The sequence below is a fragment of the Lycium barbarum genome, chromosome 3 (assembly GCF_019175385.1).
Source record: "Lycium barbarum isolate Lr01 chromosome 3, ASM1917538v2, whole genome shotgun sequence".
Classification (NCBI taxonomy): domain Eukaryota; kingdom Viridiplantae; phylum Streptophyta; class Magnoliopsida; order Solanales; family Solanaceae; genus Lycium; species Lycium barbarum.
This window is the reverse complement of record NC_083339.1, coordinates 2,366,972-2,383,081: the sequence shown is the minus strand read 5'-3', so window position 1 is coordinate 2,383,081 and position 16,110 is coordinate 2,366,972. Positions and strand designations below refer to the sequence as shown.

Sequence of the window (16,110 nt, the reverse complement as noted above, 5' to 3'; positions counted from 1 at the left end):
TGAGATAGTACTCTTGAACGGTTAAGCTACCCTGCCTCAACCTCTCAAATTCCATAGCCTTTGCTTCCCGAACCTCGATAGGCATGAAATGGCCAAGGAAAGCGTCAACGAACTCATCCCAAGTAGCAGAAGATGCTTCCTCCCCTCGGGATTGTTCCCATGTCTCATACCAAATTTGAGCAACATCTTGTAATTGAAAGGCACCAAACTCTGCTGCCTCGGTCTCAGTGACATGCATAACACGAAACACTTTCTGTAGGCCATCAATAAAATTTTGCGGATCCTCATCAGCCTTAGTCCCTGTGAAAGTCGGAGGTTTCATTCGCAAGAATTCCTGAGTTCTTGAACTATTTGACCCAACACTGGCACTTAAACTAGGGGATGATTCTTGTCGCTGCGCTTGGTTGGCAACGATCTGAGTAAGCAGCTGGATGGCTCCTCTCATATCCATGTCCGGAGCGTTAGGAGGTGTAACTGTAGGAACCGTGGGGACTGCGGTTTGAGTCGGAACAGTCTCTTCGTGAGTTACTTCGGCGGCAGCCCTTTGGCTGGTGGCTGTGTTCCTCTTCTTGTAAGTTCTTTTGTAAGGCATTTTCTGAAAACACGTATACGCACGAATTAGGAAATCATCCTAAAAATACTGCTTTACTGCACGATCTAGATTATGAAAGAATGAGACAATCCTGAATGTCTTGGTGGTCAACTATTTATATGTATGGGGCCCTCATACATATAAAAGAGACCCCGCTAGACACGGTTTCATAGACTCCCTAAAGACACTTGAACCTAGGCTCTGATACCAAGCTTTGTCACGCCCCGAACCATGGCCTGGACGTAACACGGCACTCGGTGCCTGACTGCATGTGACCGAGCGAACCACATGGCTTTCTGAATCATCATGATACATAACATATGCGGAATATAACGTGAATGCATGATGAGCCTTTATAAAACATGTTAAGTCATAATACTTAAATAAATACCTGTTTAAACATGAGTGAGCCAAAATGGCTATACGACTCCAAATGTCTGACATGACATAACTGAATTGTCTAGTCTATGAAACCTCTATCATGAGTCTGACTGAAAAATATACTTACTGGGACAAGGCCCCCAGCATACCTTTAGATGCATAAGTAATCATAAAGCACAAGTTGACTAAACCCCGAATGAGATGGGGCTTACCAATAAGCTGATACGAATGTTGTCCTACTGAGCAGATGTGCCGTCCTGTATATCAGTACCTGCATCGTGAAATGCAGGCCCCCGGGCAATAAAAGGGGACGTCAGCACATTGAATGTACTGGTATGTAAAGCATCCGAAAGAAACAACATGGGACATGGAATAATATGATAAGAACTGAAACTGAAAACTTGGACATGAACACGAGCATGAGCATGAGTACATATATATATATAACATGAGTAAAACATGATAAGTAGGGAGAGCATTTCATAAACCGACACATGATAAAACCACGTGAATACGTGGAGTCTGGTACCTCGCCGGACCAGCTGAGCCCCTATACCTTGCCAGGGTATAAGGTAGTCATGTACCTGATGGATCCATTCGGTGTAAAATTAAGGTATCGTCCTAACTGGGCGGAGCGATCCTTGTCCTATGGTGGCTACATAGTTTCAGGCTATCTGAGCCTTCTCGGTAATTCATGCAACTCCCAAAAACATGAACATAATATAGTTGGCTAAGAAGCCCATGACTTTCGTGAATTTACTTGTACTTGTCTTGAAATCATGATTTCACGAAATAACTTGTAAACATGGTTTCATGAAATAGCTTGTAAACATGTTCTTGACTTATGAGTAATACAATAGTTCATAATCATATATTTGTAATTGACTTGAAAACATGCTTGTAACTTGTAAAATAAAATCATACAGTTCCATATGAACACAATGAGAACACATGAGAAAGAATTCATGATTCATGGATTAAGCTAGGATTCCTAATATCCGTAATGGAAGGTTAGGAATACAATAACGAACATAGATACAAAATTCATGTACATACATACGTAATTACGGGCTACCAATATGTTGGGTTTAATGCCCTAGGATTTGAACTTCATAGATTCTACGAAACGGATCATGGGGAAGAACGTAGAGATTCCCACATGTGGATGGAAGTTCTACATACCTTAACTTTCCGCTTTTGAGCGTATCACAAGTCCTTCAACCCCTTCAACTTCAATCTATAGTAATACAAGTCATAGGGATTCTATATTAGCAACCATATCCATGTTTTGTTCATCTAAGCATTTTATCAAACACTTAGTAGGCATGAAGCTTATAACCCTCATTAATGGTGTTTTCTTCACCAAATCCCCCTCCTTTTACTTCTAGCTAATTCTACAATCTCCATCATATGTAATTAACATCATTTTTCATCAACCATATGAATACAACAATCCAACAATTCTAGCATAATTCATATAATCATCTTTATCAAACCTATTTACTATCCTCCTAAGAACTCACCAACACTTTAATCATCATGAGAAAGTCATGAAACTTACCTTAGATAGTGGTTGAACAAGTCTTGAGTGGAGTTACTCCACTAGCACCAAAACCCTACTTTACTTCCCTTGGGTTTTCTTGAATTAGATGAACTTTGGCTAGGTTTCATTCACTTGGGTTCATGGATTTGGTGTTATTGATCATGGATTCCCCTTGAATTTTCTTGTGGATGAATGTTAGAGAGTATTTTAGAGGTTTTCTTGACCAAGAATGATGAAAATATGATTTTGGTCGAGTTGGGTCTTTTTTTAAAGTAGTCCAGAAAATTATAGACAAAATCTCTCTGGCACACTTTGCGTCGGGACTGCGGAGCCGCATGTCGTGTCTGCGGGCCGCATCTTGAGCCGCATAGTGTGACAGAGGGTGATGTTCTGCCGAACAGTCTGTAGTAAAATGGCCATAACTGTTTGTACATAGCTCCGTTTAAAGCCCATAATATACCGTTGGAAAGCTATTTCAAAGGGCTACAACTTTCATCAAGGAAGTTTTCCCAAATTCTCAATTAATAGAGGGGTTATGGTCATTGGAAGTAGGACCTTCTATAAACTCACATGTAAACATGCCCCGTAGAGTGGCTTCCCACTTTTCTTTGCCCAAAGACATTTCTTATGACTTAATTGGTTTTCAAAACACTTCCTATAAACCTCATATTGGTTCCATTATATTATCATCTTATGCGTCAAACATTCATCCGAAGCTACGAGGTGTTACAGATGAATTCTTGGGAGAATAATAACTGGGTTTGATGAAGAGAATTATATGAACTATGCTAGAGTTGTTGGATTGTTGACTTGGGATTGTTGTATTCATATGATTGATGAAGAATGATGTTAATTACATCTAATTGAGATGGTAGAATTATCTAGGAGTAATAGAATGTGGATTGGGTGAAGAAAACACCATTAATGAGGGTTATAGAGCTTCATGCCCACTAAGTGTTTGATAAAATGCTTAGATGAACAAAACATGAATATTCTTGCTAATATAGAATCCATATGGCTTGTATTGCTATAGATTGAAGTTGAAGGGATTGAAGGACATTGTGATACGCTCAAAAGCGGGAAGTTAAGGTATGTAGAACTTCCATCCACATGTGGGAATCTCTACATTCTTCCCCATGATCCGTTTCGTAAAATCTATGAAGTTCAAATCCTAGGGCATTAAACCCAACATATTGGTAGCCCGTAATTATGTATGTATGTACATGAATTCCGTATCTATGTTCGTTATTGTATTCCTAATCTTCCATTACGGACATTAGGGATCCTAGCTTAATCCATGAATCATGAATTCTTCCTCATGTGTTCTCATTATGTTCATATGAAACTGCATGAGTTATTTTGCAAGTTATAAACATGTTTTCAAGTCAACTACAAATATATGATTATGAACTATTGTATTACTCACGAATCAAGAACATGTTTGCAAGACTATGACAAGTCATCTTATGAAACTATTTTACAAGTTATTTCATGAAACCATGTTTACAAGATTATTTCATGAAACCATGTTTACAAGCTATTTCATGAAACCATGTTTACAAATTATTTCGTGAAATCATGATTTCAAGACAAGTACAAGTAAATTCACCAAAGTCATGGGCTTCTTAGCCAAATATATTATGTTCATGTTTTTGGGAGTTGCACAAATTACCGAGAAGGCTCAGATAGCCTGAAACTACGGAGCCACCGTAGGACAAGGATCGCTCCGCCCAGATAGGACGATACCTTAATTTTACACTGAATGGATCCATCAGGTACCTTACTACCTTATACTCAGGCAAGGTATGAGGGCTCTGCTGGTCCGACGAGGTACCAGACTCCACGTACCCACGTGGTAAATTACTACCTTATACTCTGGCAAGGTATGAGGGCTCTGCTGGTCCGGCGAGGTACCAGACTCCACGTACCCACGTGGTGATATGATATGATATGATACGTCGGTTTATGAAATGCTCTCCCTACTTATCATGTTTTACTCATGTTATAAATATATATATACTCATGCTCATGCACATGTTCATGTCCAAGTTTTCAGTTTCAGTTCTTATCATGTTGTTCTATGTCCCATGTTGTTTCTCTCGGTTGCTTTACATACCAGTACATTCAATGTGCTGACGTCCCCTTTTTATTGCCCGGGGGCCTGCATTTCACGATGCAGGTACTATATACAGGACGACACATCTGCTCAGTAGGACAACATTCGTATCAGCTTATTGGTGAGCCCCATCTCATTCGGGGTTTAGTCAACTTTTATCTTATGATTAATTATGCATCTAAAGGTATGCTGGGGGCCTTGTCCCAGTAAGTATGTTTTCCAGTCAGACTCATGATAGAGGTTTCATAGACTAGACAAGTCAGTTATGTTATGTCAGACATTCGGAGTCGTATAGCCATTTTGGCTCACTCATGTTTAAGAAAGTATTGTATTAAGTATTATGACTTACCATATTTTATAAAGGCTCATCATGCATTCACATTACAATTCCGCTCATGTATGCCTCATAATAGTTCAGCAAGCCATGTGGTTCGCTCGGTCACATGCAGTTAGGCACCGAGTGCCGTGTTACGTCCAGGCCATGGTTCGGGGCGTGACATATATCTATATCTATATCTATATAAGAGAGAGATATAGGCCTGATGACGTGACACTCTGTAAAATTAGAATACATATTTATCTTTTTCCTTAAATTTTCACCCTTTTTCTCTATTTAAAAATTAAAAATTAAAAGAAAAATTTAAAAATATGAAAACTCTTCAGAAAGGTTGTGTCCTAATTAGTGACATATATCTCCACTAACCGTTGGCTTCTTCTTATTAAAAGAACGTCAAACTCCAAGCAACAAATACACATGGAAATCATTCAACTCTCCTCAATATACCATCACCAAAAAATAGTGATAATTCAAACTTTTGCCATGCCAACGTATCAAAAAACTAGATAACATTTGAAAATTAAAATTCTTTTACTACTCTTACATTCCGCCAAATAGCAATGGAGTTGAGACTCGGACTATCGGGCATAACTGATCAATTGTCGTAATATTCCCAATCCTCTAATTTTTCATCATTCCTTTAGAGGCGTTGCATCTTCTTTAACAAGGTAAATGCTTATTTTTCCCCAACTTTTATATCTAAATAGTGCATTTCACTAAATAATTAAGTAGTTGTACGAAGCAGGACAAAAGGGAAAGAAAAGGCAATAAAGTATTGAGGAGGATGATTGAGAGGGAATTTGAAAAATAGAAAAAGACGAGAAAAAGAGCATTAAAAGGAAAAAATGAAAAAGAGATTTTTTTTTAAGGAAAATAAATACATAACAGAAGTCAATGGACAACTTATGCAAGTGTTGGTATTTGCCACTTATTTCATTTTCTTTTTTGTTTTTTGATTTATTTACTTTTGGTTCCATGCTTTTGTTATTTGAATAGAAAAAGTGTTTTAAAAAACATCTACTTTACTATCTTATGAAAGAATCAAAATAAATCTAAAAGAAAAATTACTGATTTATATAATTAAATTAATATGATTATGTGTTAAACCCCATCAGACACATATATAAAAGTGAAAATTTTCTTCAAACTTATTTCTTATACAAATTTCGACAGTGAAAAATGTAGTTGAATGTATGCTCTAATAGTAATGAAGATGTTTTATTTGTGATTTAATTAATATATTACAAAATTTTATACTCATATGTTTGAAACTTTTATCTAGACCAAAAGAGTGTAAAAATGTTAATTTTAAGTTTATTGATATTTTTCACACATTACTAGTTTTGAATATATACAAGCAATTTCAGCTATGGGATAACCTTAAAAACCTAATATTAACTCATTAAGTGGGGTAAGTTGTTTTACATTATGTTTGTTGTATTTTAGTTGAAGTAATGTATGTTGAATCAAAAGTCTAATTTTTAGGTGAACTTCACATCTAAACTATGGGTTTCTTGAGTTTGCATGAGTTTTTTTTTTTTTTAGTTTGTAATGTTTCCCAAATGCTTTAGTATTATAAATGTATTCTTGTTGTTTCTCTTTTTCTTCTTGGAAAGGAGAGAACTCTCAAGTGTGTGGTCTAGTGGTAAAAGAACTAAGCCCCTGTTTGGCTTAGTTTAAAAAAAACAGTTTATAAGCTGAAAATAGCTTATAAATCAAAAAAATAAGTTGGGCTATCCCAACTTATTTTCCCAACTTATTTTTTTGGGCTTTATTTTAGCACAAAATGACTTATAAGCTGGCCAGCCAAACATTCAAAAAAACTTAAAACAACTTATAAGCTATTTTCAGTAACGTATAAGCTCAGCCAAACGGGCTCTAAGTGAGCCAAAATAGCTTTTAAACACTTTTGTAGCGTTTGGATAAGATAAAAATGTGTCTTAAGCACTTGTCTTTAAGCCGAAATAATAAAAATAAGCCAAAAGCCATAAGTTAGGGCTTATGCTTATAAGCCGTAAGTTACGGCTTATACAGGCTCTTAATTTGAGGCAATAGGTGAATAATCGAGGTTCCCACAAACTGGCCAAAGACATCACTTTTATGGGTGAAAGGAAAAAAGGGAGGAAAGAAAAGGAAAGGGAAGGAAAAGCTGAATGCTAAATTCAGTTCATCTTTGTTTGGTTTGAAAAAACAAATAAATGATGGAATTCAAAAGAGAAAATATTTTTTGCCTTTAGTTTTGAGTGAGAAGAGAATTTAGTGAGATTGTTGAATTATGGTAACTTTGTGTAGTTAACACTGCAAATTTCCTTGATTTTTTTTTTTTTTTTTTTTTTGAGGTTTAAACAAGATGAAGGAATTATTTTCCAAAATTCTACCTTTCTTCCTTGCTCTATTTTGATGGAAAAATATTGTCATTAAAACATCTATTGTATTTTATAATGGTGTATTTCTCTTTTTCTTTTGGAGTAAAATAAGGTTAATGATGGTTTGCCGATGATGAGATTTCCACATTAATATTCAACAACTGTTAGTTTTTCTTAGTAACGATGGTGTCCGGACCATTTTATGCACACTTCGACTATTCTAGTAGGTACCAGGACTATCCGCCAATGCTTAGAAAAATGGAAAGAAATCCCCTATGTTTCTTATCCTTGCTAGAATTTGAACCTTGGTGTCCAAGGTTTTCACTAATTGCGAATGCTCCTTGGTTTAAATTCTAGTTTGCACACTATTATGAGAAGTAATGACAATATCCATGTCCTGGAAAGTAGGACAAGTTTTAACCTCTAGAAATTATGTACTAAAATGCGATGTATTCTCTACTTGGATTGGCACTTCCACTCCAACTTGCTTGTATGAGGTGTCAGTTGCATGTTGCTGGGATGTTCCGTTACATTTCTAAACTGATACTGCCATACTGGAATCTCCGAGCTAGCTCAAGCAACACAATATCTACTACTAATATCTAATATTGTTTTTGAGTAGTTACTATTCTTATTTGGTGAAAATTGAATTCTTTTATGCAAGCCTTTTCATGTTCGCTCCTGTGTCTCATCATTTCCCCAGTTAACTTTACTATTTTCTTTTTTCACCTTTCCATCTTTGACATCTGAACTGAATTTTTATGGCTTGATTTTAGTGGATAATTAACACGAGAGTCCTTTTGTTCCAATTATTAATTTCATGGGTAGCACAAGGCCATCTTCATGGATGCCTTTTGGGAGTGCAATAAACATTTAACAAACACTAAAGGGATGAAGATTCCAAAAAAAAAAATGAGGTAACAAGTCCTTTATCTGCTGATGAGTTTCACAATGTGAAGATTCTACAAATGGTTTATAGCAACAGCCGATAATAAGGAAACTTCGTTAAAAGCATATAATATAGCAGGTTGTTTTAAGACAGATTATGTGGTAATCAAGTTTGTGAGTAGATGATTGAGCTTAGTCTTTGTTAAACAGCTTTCAGCATATTTCACCTAGAAGTTAATAATTTTAATAGTTTAAAGAAGTCAAATTACACGTTCACATGTACAGGTTTTTCTCTGAGGCATTTACATTCTTTTTCTTTTTAACTTGCTGCAGCGGGAAAAACTAGAAATGGCAAAAGATAAAGTTGCAAGCCTAGGTACTGAAGTTTCCCAGTCTAAAGAAAATTCGGCCAACAAAATGCAAGAGGTGAACAAAGAGCTGATTGTTGACAAGATATTTGTTCCTATTCCTGGATCACCCTCTAATTTTACATTAGGCCCATGTTTTAAGACTACGTTTCCTCTGGAGCTCTCCCCTCTTTACCCCTTACCTGAAGGAGAGAATCTACTTCTACACTCCGTGCAACCTGATTGGTTCAGAGATAAGCATCTGGATTTATTGCCTTCTGGATGTAGAACCTGGGTTGATTGGGTATATAGAGTTGAGAAGGCCAAAGGGGAGGTCTGGAAATCAGCTGGAATATATGATGCCATTCAGTTGTCAAAATATAAAATCCCCAAAGATGAAAATCTTCTTTATGCTGCCTTCTGCTATTGGTCAATCTCCACAAACTCATTCCACTTCAGATTTGGTATGATGGGGCCAACAGGACTAGATATTGTTGCCTTGACAGGACTTAGGCCACATGGGGAGGAAGTCGGTGTCATTCTTGGGATGGCTGGATCGAATCGTGTTTTTCCCAAGTATGAAGATATTTATTATAATTCCTTAGGTTTCTACAGGTATCTTGATCTGTCAATGGCTGAAACAGCTGTGTCAGAGGAAGAACCTATATCTTTTCTGTTTACGTGGTTCAGCAAGCATCTGTTTTGTGACTTCTGTAAACAAGATTAAGCAGTGCACAAAGCTGGGATATGCTCTTGCTGCCGGTAGAAAGCTTGCTTTGGCACCCTTTCTCTTGTCTAATGTGTATCATGGATGCACTGAAATCATTATGGGCAGGGTTCATAATGAAAAAGGTCCATTTTGGATCTTGCAGTTCTGGCTACAGTCTTACTTTCCAGAATTTCGACCAGCGACTTTGGATAACAGTAATTTTCCCACCTATGGGTACCCCTTGGCTGAGGGTGTGTTGAGATATAAATCTTTCGATGAATACTCTCTCATCTTTCATCAATGCTCATCTAGAACTACCAGCCAATTCACCCCATTTTCTTCGAGGATGTTTGGACCTGAGTGGTGTAAGAAATCATTTGATCCTAACTTCAAAAAACTTAATACGGCGGAGCTACAAGACATTTGGGGCAGTTATCTCATTGCTCGAGACCTCCCTTACAGTATCCTTCTGGGTGAATCTTCAAAATGCAAATACGGGGTAGAACATTATTCTCCAAATCAGTTTGCTCGACAGTTTGGTATGACTCAGGCTGTCCCCTTCCACCAATCAGCCAATAGACTTCCAATTAGAAGAAATGATGTCCAGTCTGCAGATTGCATTAAAGAGATCGAATCAAGGTTTTGCCAATTAAAAAGGAAGTTATTTGTTCCAGTTGATACTAATCCAAGCTCTACAGAGTTATTTGATTCCTGGTGGTCCACTTATATCAACAATCGGGACAAGACTGCTTTCAATATCCTCAGGAAGATCTCACCGCATATTATGCCTCTCAGTCCATCTGACAGGCAAGAAGTTGCTGCTCCCAGGTCCAATGGTATTAATAGTGATTCTCAGTCTGCAGGAAATAATGACCAGAATATGAAGAGAAAATATAAAGGTATAATAACCTTCTTGATGGAGCAAATTTTAAGATTTCTATTTGACTGGCATATCCCTACGTGGAGCTGTCAAAATGGGATTGGCTCGTTGGGGATTTGTGCATATACCATCGCATTAGATTTTGTGATAGCTTTCAGTGTTCTCTCTGATTCTTGTCATTTTCTCTGTTCGGTTTCTGTTTCTGCATTTTGATATCTTGTATTGCCTCCTTATTCATGCCTTAATTGCTTTCAGGGGATGGTATTCCATCACAATCTTTGGCACAGCAAGACGAGCCCATACAACAAAAGAACTCGCATGAGGCAGGTGAAAAGATACCTCCGAGAACATTATGCGAGGTAAAAATTCCCATCCGTCAAACGAGCCTCTGGGTTATAATATGATCGATTGCCTGATTCCATCACTTCACCGTTGCTTGATTCTTTCAGAAGATGAAGACTTACTCAAGGGAAGCGTCGCCACCAGGCATAACATCTACCATACCTTCTACATCAGCCTTTCTTACAAGTTCTACTCCTGCTAATGTAGACAGGACTAAGGCAGGGATCCAAGTTCCCACCGATGATATACCAATCTCCACCTTGCCCTCCACTTCTGACAAAGTAAGCTCTCCTCATTGCTTGTATCGTTATGTCTGATTCGTCTAATTTTGAGTGCTTTTTCTTTCCAGGAAGGTGAAAAATGCAAACTTTCCCCATCCTTAGCTAATACAAGAAGCAAGACATCTGATGTTATTGAACCACCTGACTGCCCTGTGAAATTTGATAATCTAGAAGACTTATTTGCGCGAGTTAGTGGACAAATTAAACGAGCTCAATCTCTCGGTTCTTCTGCTGATCAATTTTCTCCCATAGATGACAAGATATCTGCCGAGCAGAAGTCTACACCGTCAGCAGAAATGCTTGCCACAGCAAAAGGTGATATCGAGAGATTACTAACCATGCCTTCTCAGGACTTGCTTCTACCCGAAAACTGTTCAACATTAAGTGCTGCACTATCAATATATGCTGCAGCACCAGATTTATCGGCTGAGAAAGCGCTTGCCTTGAAGAAACTAAAACTGAACCTTCCGCACCTTTCCCCGACCTTGCGTAGAGCCAAGAAGGACAAAGAGGATTACTACAAGAAGGCTGCCAAGAAAGTGCTCCTCATCGACGAGCTCACAAAGGATCATGAACTCTATACTAACCTCAAAGACGGCAACGACAAACTTGAATACCAAATCAGCAAGTTGAAGGCACGCTTGAAGGATGCAGAGACAAAAAGAGAATCCATCCAGGAGCAAAAATTGAATTTGGGTAAGAGGTGCTTTGAAAAGTCTAATGTTCTTGATGAAATGGAAGCTGAGTTTCCTTTCTTGGAGGAGATGAAGGAGCTAGCTGATTCGGATGTTGCCCGAGTGGAAGAAAGCTTAGGAGACTTCAAGAGTAAGATAATCGAATCGCCCGTGTAAATTCCTTTGTGTGAATTTGCTGGCTAGTGATCCAGAGTATAAGAGCATGTAAATATCTTTTTTTGGTATGTATGATCTATCTTTTGAATGGCATCCAAACTTATTAAGTGAAACAAGAAATGTAGACATACTTCCAAAAACATGCTTTCTGGGTGTTCGGTTCTTCTGTGAACCAAATTAGTTCGGTTCAATTTGATTCATTTCAATTTTTCTAATTCGGTTTTTTTGGTATGGGCCTGAAATAGGCTATTTTCCTGCTTGTAAAATGGACTACCCTTTTATTAAAAATGAGTTATTTTATGTTTTGTTTTTTATTTCAAAGTGGGCTATTTGCCTATTTCAATATCACATTACAATATCACAGCAGTGTACAGTTATCCTAATGGAAGGAGTAAACAAATCATCCAAAGATTGGCAAGATGAACTAAGAACTTAGTAGGCTGCCAGGAATGCTATATCTATAAAATATCCTTAGCAATTAGCATGTTGGCTATATCTTGTTGGCAAGAGAGGAATTTGAGACTCTCTTAGCAGAAAAGTGGAGCTCTAATGCCACTATGGAGGCAAACAATTCAGGAAATTCATTGTAGAGGGCCTTTGCAAATATTATCCTTCTTAAGGATTCAGTCTCACTCCTAAATAAGTAAATATGTTTAACATCATTCAATCAGAGTTGAAAAGTTTTCAATAAGAATAGTCCGCTGTGCATTTACATAATTGTATCTCTTTTGCTTCATTTGAGTATATATTCATCACAACTAATTTAGGACAAAAGCAGACTACAAAACTATGTATAGGAAATGAGGAGCAGAGTGGCGAATTCGCCACCGCTGGTGTGAGTGTCAGGAGAGGAAGTGAGGAAGAGGAACTGAAATGAAATTAGGTTATTAGGGCTTAGGTGAAATGAAATTAGGTTAGCTAGGAATGGGCATCAGGGCTTGGATAATTCTAATTTGGGCCTAAGAGTAAGTGCCTTAGTGGACTTTGATCTGAGTGTTATAATTTATTTTGTTTGTATTCATATAGTAACTGTTCGGTTAAAATGAAATACCGAAGAACCGATAAACCATAATCGAACACCGAATTTGTTTAAAAAAAAGAACTGAAACCGAATTAATTCGGTCCGGTTTTTCGATTTGGGTAGAACATTATTCTCCGAATCAGTTTGCTCGACAGTTTGGTATGACTCAGGCGGTCCCCCTCCACCAATCAGCCAATAAACTTTCTATAAAAAGGGAAGATTTCCAGTCTGCTAATTACCTTGAAGAAATTCAATCAAGGTTTTCCCAATTAAGAAGGAAGTTTTCATTTGTTCCATTTGATACTAATCCCAGCTCTACTAAGTTCTTTATTCCTGGTGGTCCACTTATATCAACAATCGAGACAAGACTGCTATCGATGTCCTCAGGAAGATCTCGCCGCATGCCATGCCTCTCAGACCATCTGACAGGCAACAAGTTGCTGCTCCTAGGCCCAGTGGTATTGAAGGCAATTCTCAGTCTGCAGTAAAAATTGACCAGAATATGAAGAGAAAATATAAAGGTATGATAACCTTCTTGATGGACAAATTATAACATATCTATTTGGCTGGTATATCCCTATGGATAGAGGAATTACCTGAGGTATTTGATCTGCCGTAAATTTAGAAAGAAAATGTTATAGGTAGTAACCATTATGTGATCGCTTGCCGGTGCTTTGGCTTATTTGCTCATTGAATCCTTCATATGATAACCGAAGGGTCTCAATAAGCTTAGCATAATAGTAGTTGACCTTTAGGGTTGACGGCGATTTGTGCATATACCATTATATTAGATATTCGGATAGCTTTCACTGTTCTCTGCTTCTTGTCCTTTTCGCTGTTTGGTTTCTCTTTCTGCATTTTGATATCTCGCCTTAGTTGATATTTTCGCTGTTTGGTTTCTCTTTCTGCCTTAATTGCTTTCAGGGGATAGCATTCCATCACAATATTTGTCACAGCAAGATGAGTCCGTACAACAAAAGGACTCACATGAGGCGGGTGATGCGATACCTACGAGAACATTATGCAAGGTAAAAATTCCCACCCCAGAAACGAGCCTGTAAGATTATAATGGGATCTTTTGCCCGAATCCTTCACTTCATCATTTCTTGACTTTTTCAGAAGATGAAGACTTACGCACAACTTCTACCGTACCTTCTACATCAGCCTTCCCTACAAGTACTACTCCTGCTAATCTAGACAGGACTAAGACTAAAGCAGGCATCCAAGCTTCCACTGATGATACACCAATCTCCACAACGCCCTCCACTTCTGACAAAGTATGTTCTCTTACCTTCTTATCCTTTTTGTATATTCTCGTTCTCTCTATGAAAATGGAAGATTTTCATTTTTTTTCTTATTGTAGCATCTATGTCAGATTTTTCATGACCAAAATGAAGTTATGAGTCATCAGTATTGTAAAAATTGGAGCAAAAATTTTACCGATCGTTAAACTAATCTTCCACTGCTACTTGTTCTCCTTATTACTTGTGTCATATGTCTGATTACTCCATTTAATTTTGAGAGCTTTTATTTCCACGATGGTGAGGAAGGCACAGTTAACCCATCATTAGCTAATACCAGAAGCAAGACATCTGATATTATTGAACCACCCGACTGTCCTGTGAAATTCGATAATCTAGAAGACTTCTTTGCTCAAATTAGTGGACAAATTAAACGAGCTCAATCTGTCGGTTTGTCTTCTGATCTCTCTTCTCCCATAGATGACAAGATTGCCACACAACAGTCTACACCGTCAGCAGAAATGCTTGCCACAGCAAAAGGTGATATTGAGAGATTACTAATCATGCCTTCTCAAGATTTGCTTCTACCCGAAAACTGTTCAGCATTAAGTGCAGCACTATCAGTATATGCTGCAGCACCGGATTTATCAGCTGAGAGAGCGCTTGCCTTGGAGAAGCTCAAAGAGAACCTTACGCACCTTTCCTTGACCTTGCGCAGAGCTAAGAAGGACAAAGAGGATTACTCCAAGAAGGCTGCCAAGAAAGTGCTCCTCATTGACGAGCTCTCAAAGTATAAGGAGCTCTATACTAACCTCAAAGACGGCAATGACAAACTTGAATACCAAATCAGCAAGTTGAAGGCAAGCTTGAAGGATGCAGAGGCAAAAAAAGAAGCAATCCAGGAACAAACATTGAGTTTGGCCAAGAAGTGTTTTGAAAAGTCTAGTGCTCTTGATGAAATGGAAGCTGAGTTTCCTGTCCTGAATGAGATGAGGGCGCTAGCTGATTCGGATATTGCTTGAGTGGATGAAAGCTTGAGAGACTTCAAGAGTAAGATAATCGAGTGCTCGCTTGCATAAACCGGCTCTTCATGTGAATTAGCTGGCTAGTAAGAAAGTGCATGTAAATATGTTTTGCTATGTGCCAACTCTCTCTCTCTCTCTTTTGAATGGCATACGTTAGTATAGCCAAGTTAAGTCCAAACATGTATAGTGAAACCAGAAGTGTACTTCTATGGTTTCTGGTAGGAACAGGTTGACGGATCATGTATGCTTCAAAATAGCACTAATTTTGATATGGTGACTAGGTAAGAAATGTACATAGCTACTACCCCCATAGCTACTACCCCTTTGATCTCTAGTCTCTCCAAGTGTAGATTTCTTTACATTTGTGTTTGTGCTGAGGCATTTTCTTCTTTTTTGATAACAGTGGTGTCTACTATCTAGGCACTGTTATGTGTTATCAACTGCTCTATCAGGTTCTATTACCTCCAACTAACACAGATATTTGATAACTTTGTTTTTCAAGGCTTAGGCAAATGTATTTGAATACATATGTGATTTACAAAACTTTGTTTACCAAGGTTCGCCATCCTCAAAGAAGATTAATGAATGACTCGCATGGAAGTACAATGTATGTACATATAAGTTACATTATTAGGCGTATTCTCTTAGAATTAATAATTTTAAATATATATATATATATATATATATATATATATATATATATATATATATATATATATATATAATTGCAGGACTTAAGCCCGGTGACGTGGTAGCCTCACAATTTAGGATTCATATTTATATTTTTTGTCAAATTTTTGGTTCTCCCATTTATTTTGGATAATTCTAATTTGGGCCCTTATATAGTTCTTGATTGGTGACTGAGACTAATGAGGAGCTAGCATATATGGAGGTGGCAATATTAGTGTTGAAGAACATGCATGAAGAAGATCAATAATCATAAAGTCAAGAAACTTGAAACACTTTTCCCGTTTTCTGTAATTTATCATTTCCTCCTTCCCTCTCTTAGATTGTGATCTTTCTTTTAAGCTGTAATTTTGATAAATATATATATATATATATATATATATATATATATATATATATATATATATATATATATATGCTTTAATTTTTCTTTGATGACCACGCGAAGCGCATGCATCTTCACTAGTTTTATTATATTTGCGTGATTATAAAAACAGTCTTTG

At 37.4% G+C, this 16,110-nt stretch overlaps 1 protein-coding gene across 1 annotated transcript; it reads left to right on the top strand.

Moving 5' to 3' along the window:
• Positions 1-13,575: 13,575 nt before the first annotated feature.
• On the top strand, positions 13,576-15,213 carry LOC132633647 (uncharacterized). The gene is made up of 2 exons (XM_060350177.1): positions 13,576-13,682; positions 13,774-15,213. Exon 2 carries the CDS (start codon positions 14,417-14,419, stop codon positions 14,915-14,917), a length of 501 nt encoding a protein of 166 aa, XP_060206160.1. The 5' UTR covers positions 13,576-13,682; positions 13,774-14,416; the 3' UTR covers positions 14,918-15,213.
• The last annotated feature ends 897 nt before the right edge of the window (positions 15,214-16,110 follow it).

What these genes read in the sequence shown, in the direction of transcription:
- LOC132633647 (XM_060350177.1), top strand. Translation starts at nt 14,417, where the DNA reads ATGCTTGCCACAGCAAAAGGTGATATTGAGAGATTACTAATCATGCCT.